Here is an 18,026-nt window from a genome sequence, read left to right on the forward strand (position 1 = left end):
TGTGGCTCAGATTATACACTCCATACTGCAAAATTCAGGCTTAAATTGAAGGAAGTAGAGAAAACCACAAGGCCATTCAGGTATGACCTAAATTGAATCCCTTATGATTATACAGTGGTGGTGAAGAATAGAGTCAAAGGATTAGATTTGGTAGATAGTGCCTGAAGAACTAAGGATGGAGGTTCATAACACTGTACAGGAGGCAGTGACCAAAACCATCCCCATGTAAAAAGAAATGTAAGAAGGCAAAGTGGTTGTCTGAGGAGGCTTTACATATAGCTGAGGAAAGAAGAGAAGCCAAAGGCAAGAAAGAAAGGAAAAGATGCACCCAACTGAATTCAGAGTTCCAGAGAATAATAAGGAGAGATAAGAAGGCCTTCTTAAAAGAATAATACAAAGATATAGAGGAAAACAATAGAATAGGAAAGATTAGAGATCTCTTCAAGAAAATTGGAGATACCAAGGGGACATTTCATACAAGGATAGGCAAAATAAAGGACAGATACGGCAGGATCTAATATAACCAGAAGATATTAAGAAGAGGTAGCAAGAACACAGAACTATAGAGGAAAGGTCTGGATAATTAACGACCTGGTTGATTACAATGGTGTGGTTCCTCACCTACAGCCAGACATCCTGGAATGTGATGTCAAGTGGGCCTTAGGAAGCATCACTACGAACAAAGCTAATGGAGGTGATGAAATTCCTGCTGAATTATTTCAAATCCTAAAAGTTAATGCTGTTAAAATTCTGCATACAATATATCAGCAAATTTGGAAAACTCAGCAGTGGCCACAGGACTAGAAAAGGTCAATTTTCATTCCAATCCCAAAGAAGGGCAATGCCAAAGAATGTTCAAAGTACCATACATTGCATTTATTTTACATGCTTGCAAGGTTATGCTCAAAATCCTTCAAATTAGGTTTCAGCAGTATGTGAACTGAGAACTTCCAGAAGTATAAGCTGGACTTAGAAAAGCAGAAGAACCAGAGATCAAATTGCCAGCATTCGCTGGATCATGGAGAAAGCAAAGGAATTCCAGAAAAACATCTCTACTTCTGCTTCAATGACTATGAGAAAGCCTTTTGACTGTGTAGATCACAAGAAACTGTGGAAAATTCTTAAAGGGACAAGAATATCAGATCACCTTACCTGTCTTCTAAGAACCTTGTATTCAGGTCAAGAAACAACAGTTAGAACTAGACATGGAACTACTGACTGGTCCAAAACTGGTAAAGAAGTATAACAAGGCTGTATAGTGTCACCCTGCTTATTTAACTCATAGGCAGAGTATATCATGCCAAATGCTGGGCTGGATAAATCACATGCTGGAATCAAGATTGCCAGGAAAAGATCTACAGCCTCGGATATGTAGATGATGCCACTCTAGAGGCAGAAAGTGAAGAGGAACTAAAGAGCCTCTTAATGAGGGGTGAAAGAGGAGATAGAAAAAGCTGGCTTGAAATTCAACATTAAAATTAAAAAAAAAAAACAAACTAAGATCATGCCATCTAGACCCCTCAATTAATGGCAAAATAGATGGGGGAAAAGCGGAAGCCATGACTTTCCTGGGCTCCAAAATCACTGTAGACATTGACTGCAGCTATGAAACAAAAAGACGCTTGCTCCCTGGAAAAAAAGCTATGACAAACCTAGACAGCTTATTAAAAAGAGGAAACATCACTTTGCCGACCAAGTCCATATAGTCAAAGCTATGGTTTTTCCTGTAGTCATATTTGGATGTGAAAGTTGGATCATAAAGGAGGTTGCTCACCAAAGAACTGATGCTTTCAAATTGTGGTGCTGGAGAAGACTCTTGAGAGTCCCATGGACTACAGGGAGATCAAACCAATCAATCCTAAAGAAAATTAACCCTGAATATTCATTGGAAGGACTGTTGCTGAAGCTGAAGCTCCAATACTTTGGCCACCTTATACAAAAAACCAACTCATTGGAAAAGACCCTGATGCTGGGAAAGGTTGCAGGCAAAAACAATGGGGGCAACAGAGGATGAGATGGTTAGATATCACTGTAGACTCAATGGACATGAATTTGAGCAAACTCCAAGAGATAGTTGAGAACAGAAGAGCCTGTCCTGTTGCAGTCCATGGGGTCAGAAGGAGTTGATACCACTTACTGACTGAACAACAACATACATGAGTATGTGTGCTAAGTTGTTTTACGCGTCCGACTCTTTACAACCCTGTGGATCATAGCCTGCCAGGCTCTTCTGTCCATGGATTCTCCAGGCAAGAATACTGGAGTGTGCTGCCATGCCCTCTTCCAGGGTACATGAATATATAACTCATCAAATCAATAGTTAAGAATACTTTAAATGGTTTCAAGATTCAGAAGTTTTGATAGTTGAATGAATGATTATATTTTAACTGAAAGAGACCTGTATAAACTGAACTAAATTGCTTATCTTCGAATGAGAATCAGGCTAAGAATTAGGAGTTCAGATTATTGGTTATGGCTGAGATACTACGTAGCTAGAAAATTATTCTGCAATGTATTTAAACAACTCAGGATGAAATCATTAGTAGGCCATCAGAAATAGATTTACAACTGTAGAATTTAAAAAATATTTCTGTAATGGGTCACTCTCTAAATTTAAACTGAAAGAGCCACAGCTACTAATGATATTCAACACAAGAGAAAGTTTGATATAAATTAAACATGTCAGTTGGCCACTTTTATGATATTCCACACTATGATGGTGATACTTTGACATGTTTCCCCTTAGAATATAAGGAACATGGTATTAAGTACCAACTAATTGACAACACCAAAATTACAAAGTGCTCCAAATTAGTTCTAATTCTATATCATGATATAAAATTATAAACCAAAAATAATCTTGATTTTACACAATACCCTGTTTTCTAGAGAAGATATATTAATTCTATTGAACGAAATGTATAAACTATAAGCTTCATCAGCATAAATAACATCTAATCATTGGTCTAATGACTAGGCTAGAAATTCTGTGACAAAAGAAAAAACATAATTTAAAAATTAGGGATAGGGAAAAAGAAGAAATATCCATTCATTCTACAAATACTTGTAGCTTGGGACTAAATGCAGTTAAGAATACAAGGATGCAAACCCTTATCTGTGACTTTAAGGATGTTATCTAGATAAAATGTGATCATTTTGTAAAATATGCAAATACCAAGTCATTATGTTGAACACCTGAAACTAATATAATATTATATGCCAATTATACCTTAATAAAAAGTCACATTTTAAAATATATATGTATATACCAAGATAGACAAAGTAATAAATAACTAGAGAAAGTAATAAATAACAGGAGAAAGGAAAATAGTGTTCAATTAGGTGAAGAAAAATATCCTAAGTATAGGAGAATGGCTTTCTTGATTCTAATATATTAAAAAAACAATTTTAATATATGTAAAAACCTTTTTTGTCATTTCATAAGTTTTATGATTCACCTACCTGTTATTTCACTGCTTGATGTAATCCCTGGAATGGAAGCTACTGAATTGGAGAAAATAATGGGAAAAAACGTTTTATATGGAAGGAAAATTATGTTTCTGATAACATCTATGGTCATATATAAAATGGATCAACTTGAAATTAATGTTTCAGAGATATCTGTTTAAATAGTTAAATAGATGTCAAAACATAAAATTAAAGTTTAAAATCTATAGACCACAAGTAAAAAGTCAAAGACTCTTATCAGTTTGTATAACACTTTTTTATAAAATCTTAAAAACAAAACAAAAACAGAAAAAAAAACTCCCCCAAAAAATGTAATTGCAAAGGTATAAATAATACTGCAAAAGAAAGTTTCGGATTTTCTTTTAAGACCCTCTTAAGTTGTGGTTGATGATTATTGCTTACCTGTGCCTGAGCTGTTGGTGACCAGTGTAAGTGCTATACACAGGAAGAGACAAATATTTGGAAATGTATGCTCAGATGGTTTTGAAAGACAAGATTATAAAGTATCTATTTAGACACAACTAGATATCTCTAGAATGCAAATAAATGATGAAATGCAACAGTTAAGTTCGTTTATCAGATGCTTACACATTTTAATATACTCCTGTACTTCTTTGACCACTGCTTTGACTACAAGTGATTCAGTTAAAGATAAAACTCTTTGGTGTCAGTTGAAAAGAAAATATAATTTATTTTCAAGGAATTTAGCATAGAGTTTTCTTCTGTAGCCATTTTTTTCCAAATTAGTAACATGCAGAATGTTCTTTTTAGGACACATGGTCTCTAAATAGGGAAGAGATTCTTCAATATCACAATTGGATGTAGACCTCACTATTTGGCATTTAAGAAATAAATAAATAGAAAATGACAGGAAAATGCTTAGGAAGATTTTGTTTCAAAATTCAATTCTTGGCTATCTAGATGCTAAAAAACAAATTTTTTACCTGCTTCGGTGCTTAATATGGAGGTAGCTGTTGTAGTAGAAACTGTTTGGGGAAGGCAATATTTATGAAAATATATTACTTAAGTAATTTTGCTGGCAAATTTATTTCAAGAAATCAGTTGCCATAAACTCAATAAACATTTCTGAAATTGTATGCAGAGGTTAATTGACAAAACAACCTTTCATTTAGATCACTGTTAATAACTCTTCTTATTGTATGTCCAACAAAAATGATTAATTATTTTCTGTTATTACCACTTAACCAAAATCTCACAGGAACTTTATTAAGCCTATTTTGGGGCCAAGATGAACTCTGCACTTAGCTTTAGGAAACTAACCTATGATAACTAAAATAAATATCACTTCACTGATGATCACATACTAAATTCATTGTCAAAACCTAATTTATCAAATTATCAAATTTGATTACCTAATTATCAAAACCAATTTATAATACTATCTCTTAATGGACATTACCTCCAAATATTGATCAGTGAGAAGCAGTATGTAAGTGTACTGCAGTAACTCTAAGCACACTTACCAACCAGTGCATTTAAAGTTCTAAACCCAAGGTTAAACTGCATTTTTCCCAGTACTGTCTTGAATGGATATAACTAAAATAGCCTTATAGGTTGCAAGAGATACACAAGTTAAGAAAAATAAATTAATTTTTATATCTGTGTTCTCACCTCCCAGCATAATCATGATTTCAAAATATTTACTTCACAGGAGATCACATTCACTTTTTTATTCCATTTGTTCAAATTATCATTTTAAAATGTCAAGCTTTGGATGATGATGTTCAACTAATAATAAGCATATAATACCTATTTTATGCTCTAATCACATTACCAACTTAACTCACAATAGTATAATGAAATTACATTTTGAAATATTTTCTAGTAACAATTTTAATTTGAAATTTTATATAAATGTATTTATTAGCCTATCTTTTACTGGCATAGATTCATGTGAAACTATAAATGATTATCATAAAAAGAAAGCAGAAATATACATCTAAACCATAATGATGATTTTACCTGTATATGTCGAATTTGTTGAAGAAGTTTCTGAAATAATCACAAATTACTATTATTGACAGAAATGAAAAGTTGTGAAAAAAATTCTAAAACTCAAGTTGCCTATGAATGATCTGTTTCTTTTTTATTTCACTTCTTGAAATTTCAAATACACAAAAAGAATAATTTATATATTCTTTTGAAGTTTATTGAAATTTCTTTTTAAAATATATGTTGCATATGAATAATCCTTCAAGTAGTTAATTCTATCCATATATCATCTTCCATTCCATCCCTTTATTAAACTATTTTAACTGATGTTTCACTTAGTTCCCAGAGCCTACAGACAGGCAGGAGTAGGGCAAGAGAACTGCCCCCATCTACCAGTGGTTTGGAGTGCCTTGGCAGCATTGGTTTTGAACTGACCCAACATAAACAAACACACTGAAATGGAATTGGGTCAATCCACTGAGGAACGGTCTAAAGCATTAAGTACATACTCCTCTGCTGTTGATGGTCTAAAAAGACTCCAAACTCTTTATCTCATCTTTCCTAAATCAATTAGAGGAAAATATAGTGACTCACCACTGCACTCCAATTCTCCTGCGATGCAATAGCTGAAAATTAAATTATAAACAAAAAAAGAAACAATCAAAAAGAGAAAGAACTTGAAATTTTTAACTAATTATATACATCTCCTAAATTTAAAGCGACAAATTGTCTAACAGTGAAGATCAAAACAGAACCAAATAAGAGAAAAATAAATAATTGTTTCCTCAAGAGCATGCTATGGATTCAGATTGGTTTTGTTTTTGTTTTTCCCTGTACTGTTTCCTAATCTTTTCACTGAGAAATTCTTGGGACTTTAAAGAATGTTTGGAATCAAGCTGTAAAGTTAGTTCTTACATTTTCAGTTTTAAACACCATGTTTTTTGATGGACATGCTGCTCTAGTACAGACCTCCTCTTGAAAGCCTGTAAACATGATCTTACATTTATAGAATGAAACTTTCCTTTTACCCAAAACAACATAGTGACATTTTCTCTGCTGTCTTTTCCACTAAGATTTAACAAATCATTAGTCAGTATGTGGATTTAATGAAAACACAAAATAACCAAAATATATACCATAAAACTGAACCTAAAGCTGACTTTCTCATTTAGAAATAACAGAGTTAAAATATATTCATTGATTTTTTCCTTGTTTTCTATATAAAAATGTAAGAAACAGAACTATTGGACAGTGGGAGAACATACCATGTTCTCCCACAGTTATCTTGTATCACTCCGCCAGCTGGTACGATATCATTGTAGAAGCAGCTGCACTCAGCCAAACTGACGCACTTCATGGTGTTCTCATCCAGGTAGGGAGCACTGTCCGGGCATTTGGCATAACAGCCTGTGTGTAAAAATGGCCCTCAGTTCATCTCTATTTGCTGAAACTCCTCATATTGCATTATATATTTGTACACTTACTTCAATGATTCCAAGAACTGAAGTATATAACAGCATACTTTTAGTGAAAACCATATAAAATTGAACAGGATTCAGATTCTTTGGCAATGAAATATCAACCTGAGAACTTAGAAATTTCAGCTGACTTAACTTTTTCTAAAATATTTTCTAAATATTTTAAGTGATTTTCTACTTTAATGACAGCCACGGTGTTGAACATAACACAAGACTGGGATAAGTATGTGTCTTGAAACGTGAATGCCAATTCTAAATACTTTCGTGAATACCAATTCTAAATACGATTTCATTGGCTAGATGAAGGTAACAGAAATCATAATAAAATGGGCTGAAAATATCCCAAAGCCTGGGATTTAACATAGATATGACTGTCAGAAAGTTTTTATATCATCTTGTTTTCTTGCCACTTCTTTATTTTTATCTAAGATATGTAATGCTAAGAGTAAAGTACTTTTTAACGGTGAGTGTAGTTGCCTCCATTCAAGTGAGACTATATGTTGCATTCTGCAATGATAGTCTCAACAAATACCTTGTCTAATGAAACATATAAAGATTGCTAGTAGGATGAGAGCACTATGTTCTCTCTCTCTCTCTCCTGTTGAATAGATCATTTATGTCTAGAGAAAATGTTTCTAATGTAGAAATATTAATGTCATAATAAAGATAAATAGCTACCTATTAAATTTAAAAATATAAGACACTGAACTGCCAGAAACTAACAACATTTCCTAGATTTAGGATATCAGTATAATTTGCACCTTTTTTGCCGATATTATTAAAATACGTCTTACCTTCTAAAAGTGCAGAAAATTTCTGGCCAATTACTCGATCTTTGCATGTTTTGGCAGTCACTGTGCCACAAGGTTCATAATGCCAGCTGAATTCCCCAGGTGCATTATAATAATCACAGTAGACAGCTATGATTGAATTATATCAAATTACTTGCATTCATTATATGACAATTTTCAACTTTAATATTCCAAAGCATTTTTATGAGAGATTTTGAATGATACTAACAATGAACAGACCTAAAGTATATCCTTCTGTCTTATTACGTCCTTTGGCTGTATCCAAATTTCCGTCTGCTTATTGTTGTGTGTGTGTGCTTAGTTACTTAGTCGTGTCCGACTCTTGTGACCCCCATAGACCATAGCCTGCCAGGCTACTCTGTCCATGGGATTCTCCAGGCAAGAACACTGGAGTGGGTTGCCATTTCCTTCTGCAGGGGATCTTCATCCCATCCTGGGATCAAACCCGCATTTCCTGCATTGCAGTCAGACTCTTTACTGACTGAGCTGTGAGGGAAGCCCTAAGCACACACACACACAAAGTATATCATTCTGTCTTATTAAGTCCTTTTGCTGTATCCAAATTGTCATATGAGCCAAAACAATTTTTTAAAAAGGAAGGGAAACTTATAGAATCAAAATAGCATTTTTAAAAAATCTCACAATAAGTTTGATTTTAGGAAGAAGAGTAAACATTAACTTTTCCAGTTTTTAAGCTATTTTAGATCATACAGTATATTCATGGTTTTAATGTCTAGCCTTAAGTAAGGAAAATAAATCTCTAGGAAAACTGGTCTTTTTAAAGGTAAATAACAGTTCCCGAATGAGGTAACCATAATATAATATAATATTCAATATAATATTTCAATATGCAAAGTGGTACATAATAGACCAAATAAAATGCAGATTTAATTTCAACATTTCTCATTTGTCACATTTTCTCTTACAATACCTTCCTTTGGAAGAAAAAGAGTTGACTAATTTCTACTAAAGTGAAGTGAGTGAAGTCGCTCAGTCGTGTCCGACTCTTTGCGACCCCCGTGAACTGGAGCTCACCAGGCTCCTCCATCCTTGGGATTCTCCAGGCAAGAATACTGGAGTGGGTTGCCATTTCCTTCTCCAGGGGAACTTCCTGACCCAGGGATTGAACCCAGGTCTCCCGCATTGCACGCAGATGCTTTAACCTCTGACCCAAAAAGTTACCACATTTCACACATATCAAAATTCTGTTTATATTCATACTATAGTTTATCTTGACTAGAGCTCTATAAACATTTTCAAGATGATGTGTGAAGACTTCAAACAAAAGTGATATGTGAGGTAAATATTTAAGAATATGTAACTATACTAAGATAGGTAGGCAGTTCATTGCTCATCTATGAATAAGAAATATTTTCCATCAATACTCAATCTTCCTCTGTGAACAGAACTTTTGAAACTAAAATTGAATTTGATGCACCATGTTAAGTGCTATATTTTCTTAAATAGGTATTTTTTTTCCATCACAAACAAACATATTAACATGTTTTAAGCCTGCTTATGCCCAAGAATATGTATTTTCTAGAAAATATGAGAAGGTTGATTGTCTCAACAAAACGATTCTCTCTAATTAAGGTTTAAAGAACAGCAGCATGTGGACTTCACTTACGACAGAGATCTGGTTTTCTCCATGTGACACAGACTCCAACTGCACTGCACGCCTCTGCGTACATTGCCACGGCCGTGCAGAATCCCAGGTACTTCCCCTCCATGTCACAGGCACAAGCTTCCTCAATACATGCATCATAGTACTCATTGGGGTCCACCTAATGAGAGCACAGCACATGAGTCTCTGAGGGCAAAGCCTGTGCCTGTCATTGCTCTCAGGGCCCCCCTACCTTATTGTGACACTCTCTGAAGGTGCTGTCCCGAATGATCTCACACTTCCGCACGGCCCAGGCTTTACAGTATGGATTTGAGTCACATGGGAAGGTTTGAGCGACTGTGTCCGAACATTCTTGACTTGTTTTCCAACTATTTCCAAATTCCAGTGTTCCAGCAGCTACTGATGAGTATCTTGTGGTGAAATCATCCTTCAGATCACCATTGTTATTTCCACAGAGACCGCACACCTGACCCTACATAGATCAGAAAGAGTACTGAAAAAGCGCGTTATGCTAGAGATACACAGACAGATAGATTTAGATAGATATATAATAAAGATATTAAGCTTGTATACAAGTTTATTTTAAATTCCAAATTTTGGAAGAAAACCAGAATCTGTAGATAAGCTTCTCCTCCTGTTTTATACAAGGAGTTCTATATTGCAAAATGATCTAGTGCTGATCAAGATAGATGCTTTAAGAATTAAAAAATAATTACATTCACTAGCTTCAAATTTGACAGGACTGTACTCTTAAGTTCTTAGAATATTTGCTCTGAAAACTACATTAATTCTATCTATACACCAAGCAACCAAATATGGCTAAAATACAATTCATCAGCTTTATTGCATTTATTTTCCACCAAATTCTATCATCTTTGATTACATTTAATATTACATGTGAGATTGAACAGATGAAGCATTGCTCTCTAATAAATATTGCCATTCTGCCACTTTCTACCTTTGAATATGTCCTCTAATTCTCAGTAGCAAAAATGATTTCACTTCTACCATGCTATTTGCAGACTTCCCCAGTGGTTCAGTGGTAAAGAATCCACCTTCAAATCAGGAGAGTCACAGGAATCACAGGTTCAATCCCTGGGTCAGGAAGACCCCCAGAAGAGGGCATGGCCACCCACTGCAGTATTCTTGCCTGGAGAATCCCATGGACAGAGGAGCCCGATGGGCTACAGTTCATGGGGTCGCAAAGAGTAGGACATGACTGAAGTAGACTATCTGTATCTGCTATTTTCTGTTATGGTATATTTATATATACATATATGCATATATATATATATGAAAGTGATATACATACATTCCAGCGTGGATCCAGTATAACAGAAATTCTTGTATTTTTGTCCCAAATTATGGTAATTCCATTTAAAAATTTCAGAATCAAGTACAGGCCAACGGTATGAACAGAGTATGAATTTCCATTGAGTTCACATTCCTTACTTTCTGTAGTTTTGACTGCTGTGACTTTACCATCATGCAAGACAATATTTTGATCCTGTAAATTAAAAGACAGACTTACTTACAGTAACATCAGTCTTATTTGGCCGTTCATAATCTGAGGGGATAAAAAATAGTACTGTACCTGAAAAGCAACTATAATTTTTCTTGAGCATGTAAGTCCATCCTCACAGCACGGGACGCTTTCAGTTAAAATACGGAATGTGCCATTTTCACGACCACAATAATCCTTTAAAAATTAAATTTTAATAATAATTTATATCAAGAACATGGAACTCAATTACAACATTTGTATCAGACAAATATTTCTTAGACAGTGACACCTTATACTTAATAAATTACCATATGTTACATTCTGGAATTTCCAAAAGACAATGGTTATCTGCGTTACAAGTCTGTAGTCTTGGCTGAGTCCAAACTAACTTCTTTGACTCAGTTCTTTTCCCATTACTTCCATACAAGCTTAGAATTATACCATAGATGTATATATATATGTATATATATATATATATATATATAAATTATGTAAGTTTATAATCTTAAATTTATTTCTAGATTGTTCAGATAGCTAGATAAAGATGTCTTTTTCTTTAGTGATTTATATGAAACTTGATATTCACTCAAAACTCATGCAAAACAATCCATATTATAGAGCAAGCATGGACTCCAGAATCTGACAGATCTAGGTTTGAATATGGCATATTCTACCTAGTAGTTCATGTTGCTTAACCTCTATAAACCTCAACTTCTTCATCTCCTTCATAGGGATAATAATATAAGTGTTTTATATTATAAATGATTTAATATATAGATTCACTTGGAAAAGAAGCACTCGTAAAATGGTACTGTCATTGTTGCTGATAGTACTGTTGCTAAAATAATGACATCTAACATTTATTGAGCACTTATTATGTGTTCCAATATTTTCTCTAATTTGGTTTCAAGTAGGGGCTATTTCCATCATACAGTTAAGGAAACTGAGACACAGAGAAATTAAGATATGTGCCCAAAATAAATCACATGTCTGAGAAATGGCAGAGGCATGAGTGAAATTTAGGCCTGCTGGCTCCAGAATCATCACTACATTATATTACATTGTACTGCCTTCAAGAAACATACACGCAGCATGTTTTTTTTTTTAATTCACATTTTGAGAATAAAATTCTCCAGAGTTCATCTAATAATTATGAAGTAAAGAAAAATTGTTTAAAAACACACTTGTAATTACCTCGATAAATGAATACTGGCAGAGACCATCAAAGCTGTAACTTTTTCCATCAAAAGTTCTAACATGACCTTCCCCATAGATATGACAAGTGGTTTGACATTCATTTTGTGTACAGTTCCAAGATCCTTTTATGCAAGTACTAGAAGAAAACAATGATACAACGTGGTAATTGTATCATGCCAAGATTATGACTGAACTCATATTGCTTTTGTAAAGAAGCACAAAGCATATCAGTTTAAATTTTGCAGTTGTCCATTATACAATGTTCAAATTTTAATGCTGTATAAAATTTGTTTTTAAAATAGTTTTTCTAACATCTGACCATTATTTTTCCAAATATCCCAAAGTATGACTCCTTTCCCATAAAAATAAGAGCAGATTGTATACTTTCTAATATCTAAAACAAATAAAACAGTAATTCTTTATTATGTACCATTTGTTGCAGCCAACTGAGGTGACACTTCCTTGGTCATACTCTCGTCCACCAAAAGAGCATGGGCAGTCATCAGGAAAGACACAGTTCCCTTTAGAATTTCGAACCATTCCTTCAGGACAGTAGCACCCACGTTTGCAAGGCAAGTTTTCCTATAGGAGTAAATATAAAATATACATCATGAGGCACTAGTCTAAATTCATTGCATTATCAGTTGTATTAATACTTGACAATGCAGAAATAAACCAAGTATACAGCTAGAATCAGCATTTGACAAGTCAAAATGACACACAAAATAATATGACCTTCTAATTATTTTCCTTTGATGTTTTAATTTCTATCTTCACTGAAACAAAAGTGTTTTTTTGAAATAAAAGTTATCAAAAATCTAAACTCTAATACCATGTTACTTACATCAAAAGTAGGTATGTTCCGAGTGCTGCATGTACTATCAACTCTCCTCTGTGCCTTAGGATTCCTACAGTCAACATATTCAGCCCCTCCAGAACAATTCTCTGTGAGACAAAGGGAAGTTGTTAGTCAAGGGCCTCTTGATCTGCTTATTTCAACCAAAGTAGATATCTTAAGCTTGCATCGTGATTTTAAAACTTACGTAGTGTCAAATCAATGGGAGTCTGGCAAAGAAGAATCCCATCTCTACAGACACTGGAAATAAAAGAAAATTATAAATTTAAATAAAATTTCAATGACAGATTAATACACTTATAGCAACTTTCTTCCCTCATTCATAAATCCCCTGCTTTATCATGAATAATAAGATCAATGAGATACAGTCCCCCAAAAGAAAGAATATGTTTGAATCAGTTCTAATGAGGTGGATGAAACTGGAGCTGGTTATACAGAGTGAAGTAAGCCAGAAAGAAAAACACCAATATAGTATACTAACGCACATATATGGAATTTAGAAAGATGGTAACAATAACCCTGTATGTGAGACAGCAAAAGAGACACAGATGTATAGAACAGTCTTTTGGACTCTGTGGGAGAGGGAGAGGGTGGGATGATTTGGGAGAATGACACTGAAACATGTATAATATCATATAAGAAATGAATCGCCAGTCTAGGTTTGATGCAGGATACAGGTTGCTTGGGACTGGTGCAATGAGATGACCCAGAGGGATGTTACGCAGAGGGAGGTGGGAGGGGGGTTCAGGATGGGGAACACGTGTACACCCATGGCAGATTCATGTTGATGTATGGTGAAACCAATATAATATTGTAAAGTAAAAAAATAATAGTAATAAATAATTTTTTTTAAAAAAAGATGCAGTGCATGTGCTCAGTCATGTCTGATTCTTTGCAAACCACCAGGCTCCTCTGTCCATGTGATTTCCCAGGCAAGAATACTGGAGTGGGTTGCCATTTCCTCCTCCAGGGGATCTTCCCAACCCAAGGATCAAACCAGTGTCTCCTGTGCCTCCAGCATTGGCAGGTGGATTCTTTACCCCTGAGCCACCTTGGAAGCCAAAAAAAAAAAAAAAAAAGGCATAAAATGTAACAAATTATAAGATATAACTTGTATGCATTATAGGAATGTACAAATAAGGTTCTTATGGACATGCAGAAAACTAAATGGAAAAGATGGCTGGATTTTAATGGATAAGTAAGTTTCAACAGATGTTGCTGATAAGATGCAAAGTTGTAACAAAGGAAAGAACAAGGCATATTCTAATGATTGTTTGGATGGAAGGTAAAAGTGGTAGAAGTAAGTTATAACCACATTTCAGATAGTCTAAAATGACATGCAAGTTTGTTTCTATTCTTTAGGCAACTGTCACCATAAAATCAGTTTTTGAGCAGCTAAGTGGCACAATTAGAATAGTACTTTAGATATGACACTCCAGTGACAGTACCGGAAACATGACAAAGAGAGAACAAAGGACAGTCAAGTTAGTTCACACAGTAGTATAAATAAGAGGTTTTAGATATTTAAAACAGGATAATGCTAACACCATCCATAATTTGGAGGTGCTAGCCTAAGTGATCTACTGATTCTTCAGCATTTACTGGGAAAGTATCATTAATCAAATCCAAGACAAATGTTTTGTGCACTTTATTGATTAAAAGGAGTTGTTACACATTTTCCTTTAAAATGACCAAATTATTATTATTCATTGCTAAATGATATCTTTTAAAAATTAATTTATTTATTTTAGTTGGAGGCTAATTACAGTCTTGTGGTGGTTTTGCCACACATTGACATGGAATTAAAGAAAAGAGAGAAAGTGCATCCAAAAATTTTTGGAATGACTGCTTCACTTTTGCAGTTATGTTTTTAAGAATTGCTATTTCTGTACATGAAATTAGAAATGTAGATAAATTACTTTGCCCAAACTGCAGGAATCACAACCTCTTTATCCATCATAAAAAGTTATAGTTCTTCAATACCTCCTACCACCCTGGAACAAAGTTTAAATTCTGGAATATGGCCTGGCTACTTTCTTCTTTTCCAGCACAATCTTGTTTAACAACAACCGACACGTACAATACTATTTCAAGCATTTCTGACATTACTGCATTCTGTTTCCTTGACTGGAAGTCACTCCTCACACTCCAATTTTGTCAGGAAAAATAGTCATCCCTTAAGAAAACTGAAATGCTGGTCTCTTCTGAGAAGTTGTGTTTTTCTTTTTTTCTTTTTTAAATCTCCTGAGGTAGCAACTGGCCCTTTCTGGTACCATATGATAGTATATAAACCTCTTTGCAATAGTCTGCACCATACTTACTCTGAGTCCAAGACAATGACCACTCATCTTTGCAACTCCAGTGCTTAGCACAAAGCCTGGCACATGGTAGGCATTTATTGAATAACTGTTTGTTGAACAATAAATGCTGAGAGAAAACTAGGAAGCATTGCCTGAATATGAAATTGCTTTGCATTCTCTGTACATAGCAGCCGCTAGAATATTTTGCTACTGTCATTTAAAACCAAACATGAGTGGGATATATCAGCAATGGCCATTATAGTGAAATGTACACTCCAGGTAATATTAAACTTTAATGAAAATGTGGCAGTTCTAAAGAAGAGTTCATCCTAGCAAAAGACTATTTCTTTGAAAAGCAAAGTATCTTGATTTTAAAGTCATAACAAGTATATATGTAATTTCCATACCATTTATTGTCATCAATATGGATGAGTTTGCCTGGTTGCATGACCTCATCATTTATGTAGCAGTCACACTGAGATTTTGAAACACAATTTCCTTCATTATTCTTGTACATTCCATCAGGGCAAGTGCATCCATCAACTGGAATGCCTTCCATATCACAGCTTTTATCTCTCTCTGACAATGATCGGCAAGAACTATTGCAGGTTTTTACGTTGTACTTGAAAACTAGGCCACTAGGACAAGACTGATCTGTTGGTATAGGGAAAATATGGTTAGTATGTAAATATCTAGAGTAATTAATAATCTTAATTCAACTTGATGTTTATAGTATTACAGTGAATTAACCATAATTGAGTTATGAATAATAAAAGAAAAGGTGCTTGTCCTTTTTTTCTGTCAGTGTTAAGACACTGCTATAATGTTTCCACATTCTGCTGGAGCTAAAGCCCATAAACAAGATAGATAGTTCACTGCTCTCAGGCAGCTTATATTCCTTGGGAAAAGACAATCATGGTACGTGCTAAAAAGCAAAATAGGAAGCTCTGAGTGTGTATAGCTGGGACTACCCTTAGTGAAGAGGAGGGACAGATAGACAGCATGAAGATAGCCTAGAGAAAGGGAATTCTATATCTGGAGAACGACTTAAGTTAGAAGAGAGGGGAAAGTGAAAGTGAAGTCATGTCTGAAATCCAGGCAAGAGTACTAGAGTGGATTGCCATTTCCTTCTCCAGGGGATCTTTCCAACCCAGGGATCGAACCCAGGTCTCCTGCATTCCAGGCAGACACTTTAACCTCTGAGCCACCAGGGAAGTCCACAGAAGAGAGGGGAATTCTTTCAAGAGCAAGTAAGAGAATAGAAACTATAAACCTTGTAAGCAGTTTGGTCTTTAGCTTGAAAGCCATAAAACGCCACTGACTTGTTTTAGACTGAAATGTCACATGATCAGGCGAGTTTTATTTGGTTTTACTTTAAAGATTATACTGATTTCTCTGTAGAAATTGAATTAGAGGGAACCAAGACTGGATATAATACATTAAGGCTGTATATTGTCACCCTGCTTATTTAACTTATATGCAGAGTACATCATGAGAAACACTGGACTGGAAGAAGCACAAGCTGGAATCAAGATTGCCAGGAGAAATATCAATAAGCTCAGATATGCAGATGACACCACCCTTAGGGCAGAAAGTGAAGAGGAACTAAAAAGCCTCTTGATGAAAGTAAAAGAGGAGAGTGAAAAAGTTGGCTTAAAGCTCAACATTCAGAAAACGAAGATCATGGCATCTGGTCCCATCACTTCATGGGAAATAGATGGGAAACAGTGGAAACAGTGGCTGACTTTATTTTGGGGGCTCCAAAATCACTACAGATGCTGATTGCAGCCATGAGATTAAAAGACGCTTACTCCTTGGAAGGAAAGTTATGACCAACCTACATATCATATTCAAAAGCAGAGACGTTACTTTGCCAACAAAGGTCCGTCTAGTCAAGGCCATGGTTTTTCTAGTGGTCATGTATGGATGTGAGAGTTGGACTGTGAAGAAAGCTGAGCTCAGAAGAATTGATGCTTTTGAACTGTGGTGTTGGAGAAGACTCTTGAGAGTCCCTTGGACTGCAAGGAGATCCAACCAGTCCTTCTAAAGGAGATCAGGACTGATCTCCGTTAGAAGGACTGATGCTAAAGCTGAAGCTCTAATACTTTGGCCACCTCATGCGAAAAGTTGACTCATTGGAAAAGACTGTGGCGCTGGGAGGGGTTGGGGGCAGAAGGAGAAGGGGATGACAGAGGATGAGATGACTAGATGGCATCTCCAACTCTATGGACATGAGTTAGAGTGAGCTCCAGGAGTTGGTGACGGACAGGGTGGCCTGGCATGCTGTGATTCATGGGTTTGCAAAGAGTCGGACATGACTGAGGGACTGAACTGGACTGAACTGAAGAAATAAATCAAGAAATAAATATGCAAGGACTAAACAAACATGTAGTTTAGTCAGTAAGTCATGTCTGATGCCTTGTAACACTGAGGACTGTGGCCTGCCAGGCTCCTCTGTCCGCGGGATTTCCCAGGCAAGAATATTGGAGAGTGTTGCCATTATTTAAAAATAAAGAAAATCATCTTTGAAAGAACCAAATACAAATTTGTAAATACATACACCTAAATCACACATTAAATTAAACTACATACTAAATTAAACTACATATGGATGTGAGAGTTAAATTATAAAGAAGGCTGAGTACCAAAGAATTGATGCTTTTGAAATGTGGTATTGGAGAAGTCTCTTGAGAGTGCCTTGGACTACAAGGATATCAAACCAGCCACTCCTATAGGAAATCAACCCTGAATATTCATTGGAAGGACTGATGCTGAAGCTGAAGCTCCAGTACCTTGGCCACCTGATGTGAAGAGCCAACTCATTAGAAAAGACC

The 18,026-nt window shown here is 35.2% G+C and overlaps 1 protein-coding gene across 1 annotated transcript in view; it reads right to left on the reverse strand.

Annotated features, from left to right (window-relative positions):
* Nucleotides 1-18,026, reverse strand: part of MUC19 (mucin 19, oligomeric) — a 76,457-nt gene that overhangs the window by 14,372 nt on the left and 44,059 nt on the right. The window contains exons 23-38 of the mRNA XM_060413670.1: nucleotides 15,600-15,846; nucleotides 13,080-13,132; nucleotides 12,881-12,981; nucleotides 12,467-12,618; nucleotides 12,034-12,172; nucleotides 10,930-11,034; nucleotides 10,648-10,842; nucleotides 9,568-9,807; nucleotides 9,339-9,495; nucleotides 7,694-7,819; nucleotides 6,687-6,828; nucleotides 6,016-6,047; nucleotides 5,452-5,481; nucleotides 4,413-4,454; nucleotides 3,871-3,903; nucleotides 3,463-3,504 (exon numbers count right to left, since the gene is read on the reverse strand). Coding sequence (XP_060269653.1) covers nucleotides 3,463-3,504; nucleotides 3,871-3,903; nucleotides 4,413-4,454; nucleotides 5,452-5,481; nucleotides 6,016-6,047; nucleotides 6,687-6,828; nucleotides 7,694-7,819; nucleotides 9,339-9,495; nucleotides 9,568-9,807; nucleotides 10,648-10,842; nucleotides 10,930-11,034; nucleotides 12,034-12,172; nucleotides 12,467-12,618; nucleotides 12,881-12,981; nucleotides 13,080-13,132; nucleotides 15,600-15,846 — 1,836 coding nt within the window. The remainder of the gene's footprint in view (nucleotides 1-3,462; nucleotides 3,505-3,870; nucleotides 3,904-4,412; nucleotides 4,455-5,451; nucleotides 5,482-6,015; nucleotides 6,048-6,686; nucleotides 6,829-7,693; nucleotides 7,820-9,338; nucleotides 9,496-9,567; nucleotides 9,808-10,647; nucleotides 10,843-10,929; nucleotides 11,035-12,033; nucleotides 12,173-12,466; nucleotides 12,619-12,880; nucleotides 12,982-13,079; nucleotides 13,133-15,599; nucleotides 15,847-18,026) is intronic.

This window comes from Ovis aries, chromosome 3, assembly GCF_016772045.2.
Source record: "Ovis aries strain OAR_USU_Benz2616 breed Rambouillet chromosome 3, ARS-UI_Ramb_v3.0, whole genome shotgun sequence".
Lineage (NCBI taxonomy): Eukaryota > Metazoa > Chordata > Mammalia > Artiodactyla > Bovidae > Ovis > Ovis aries.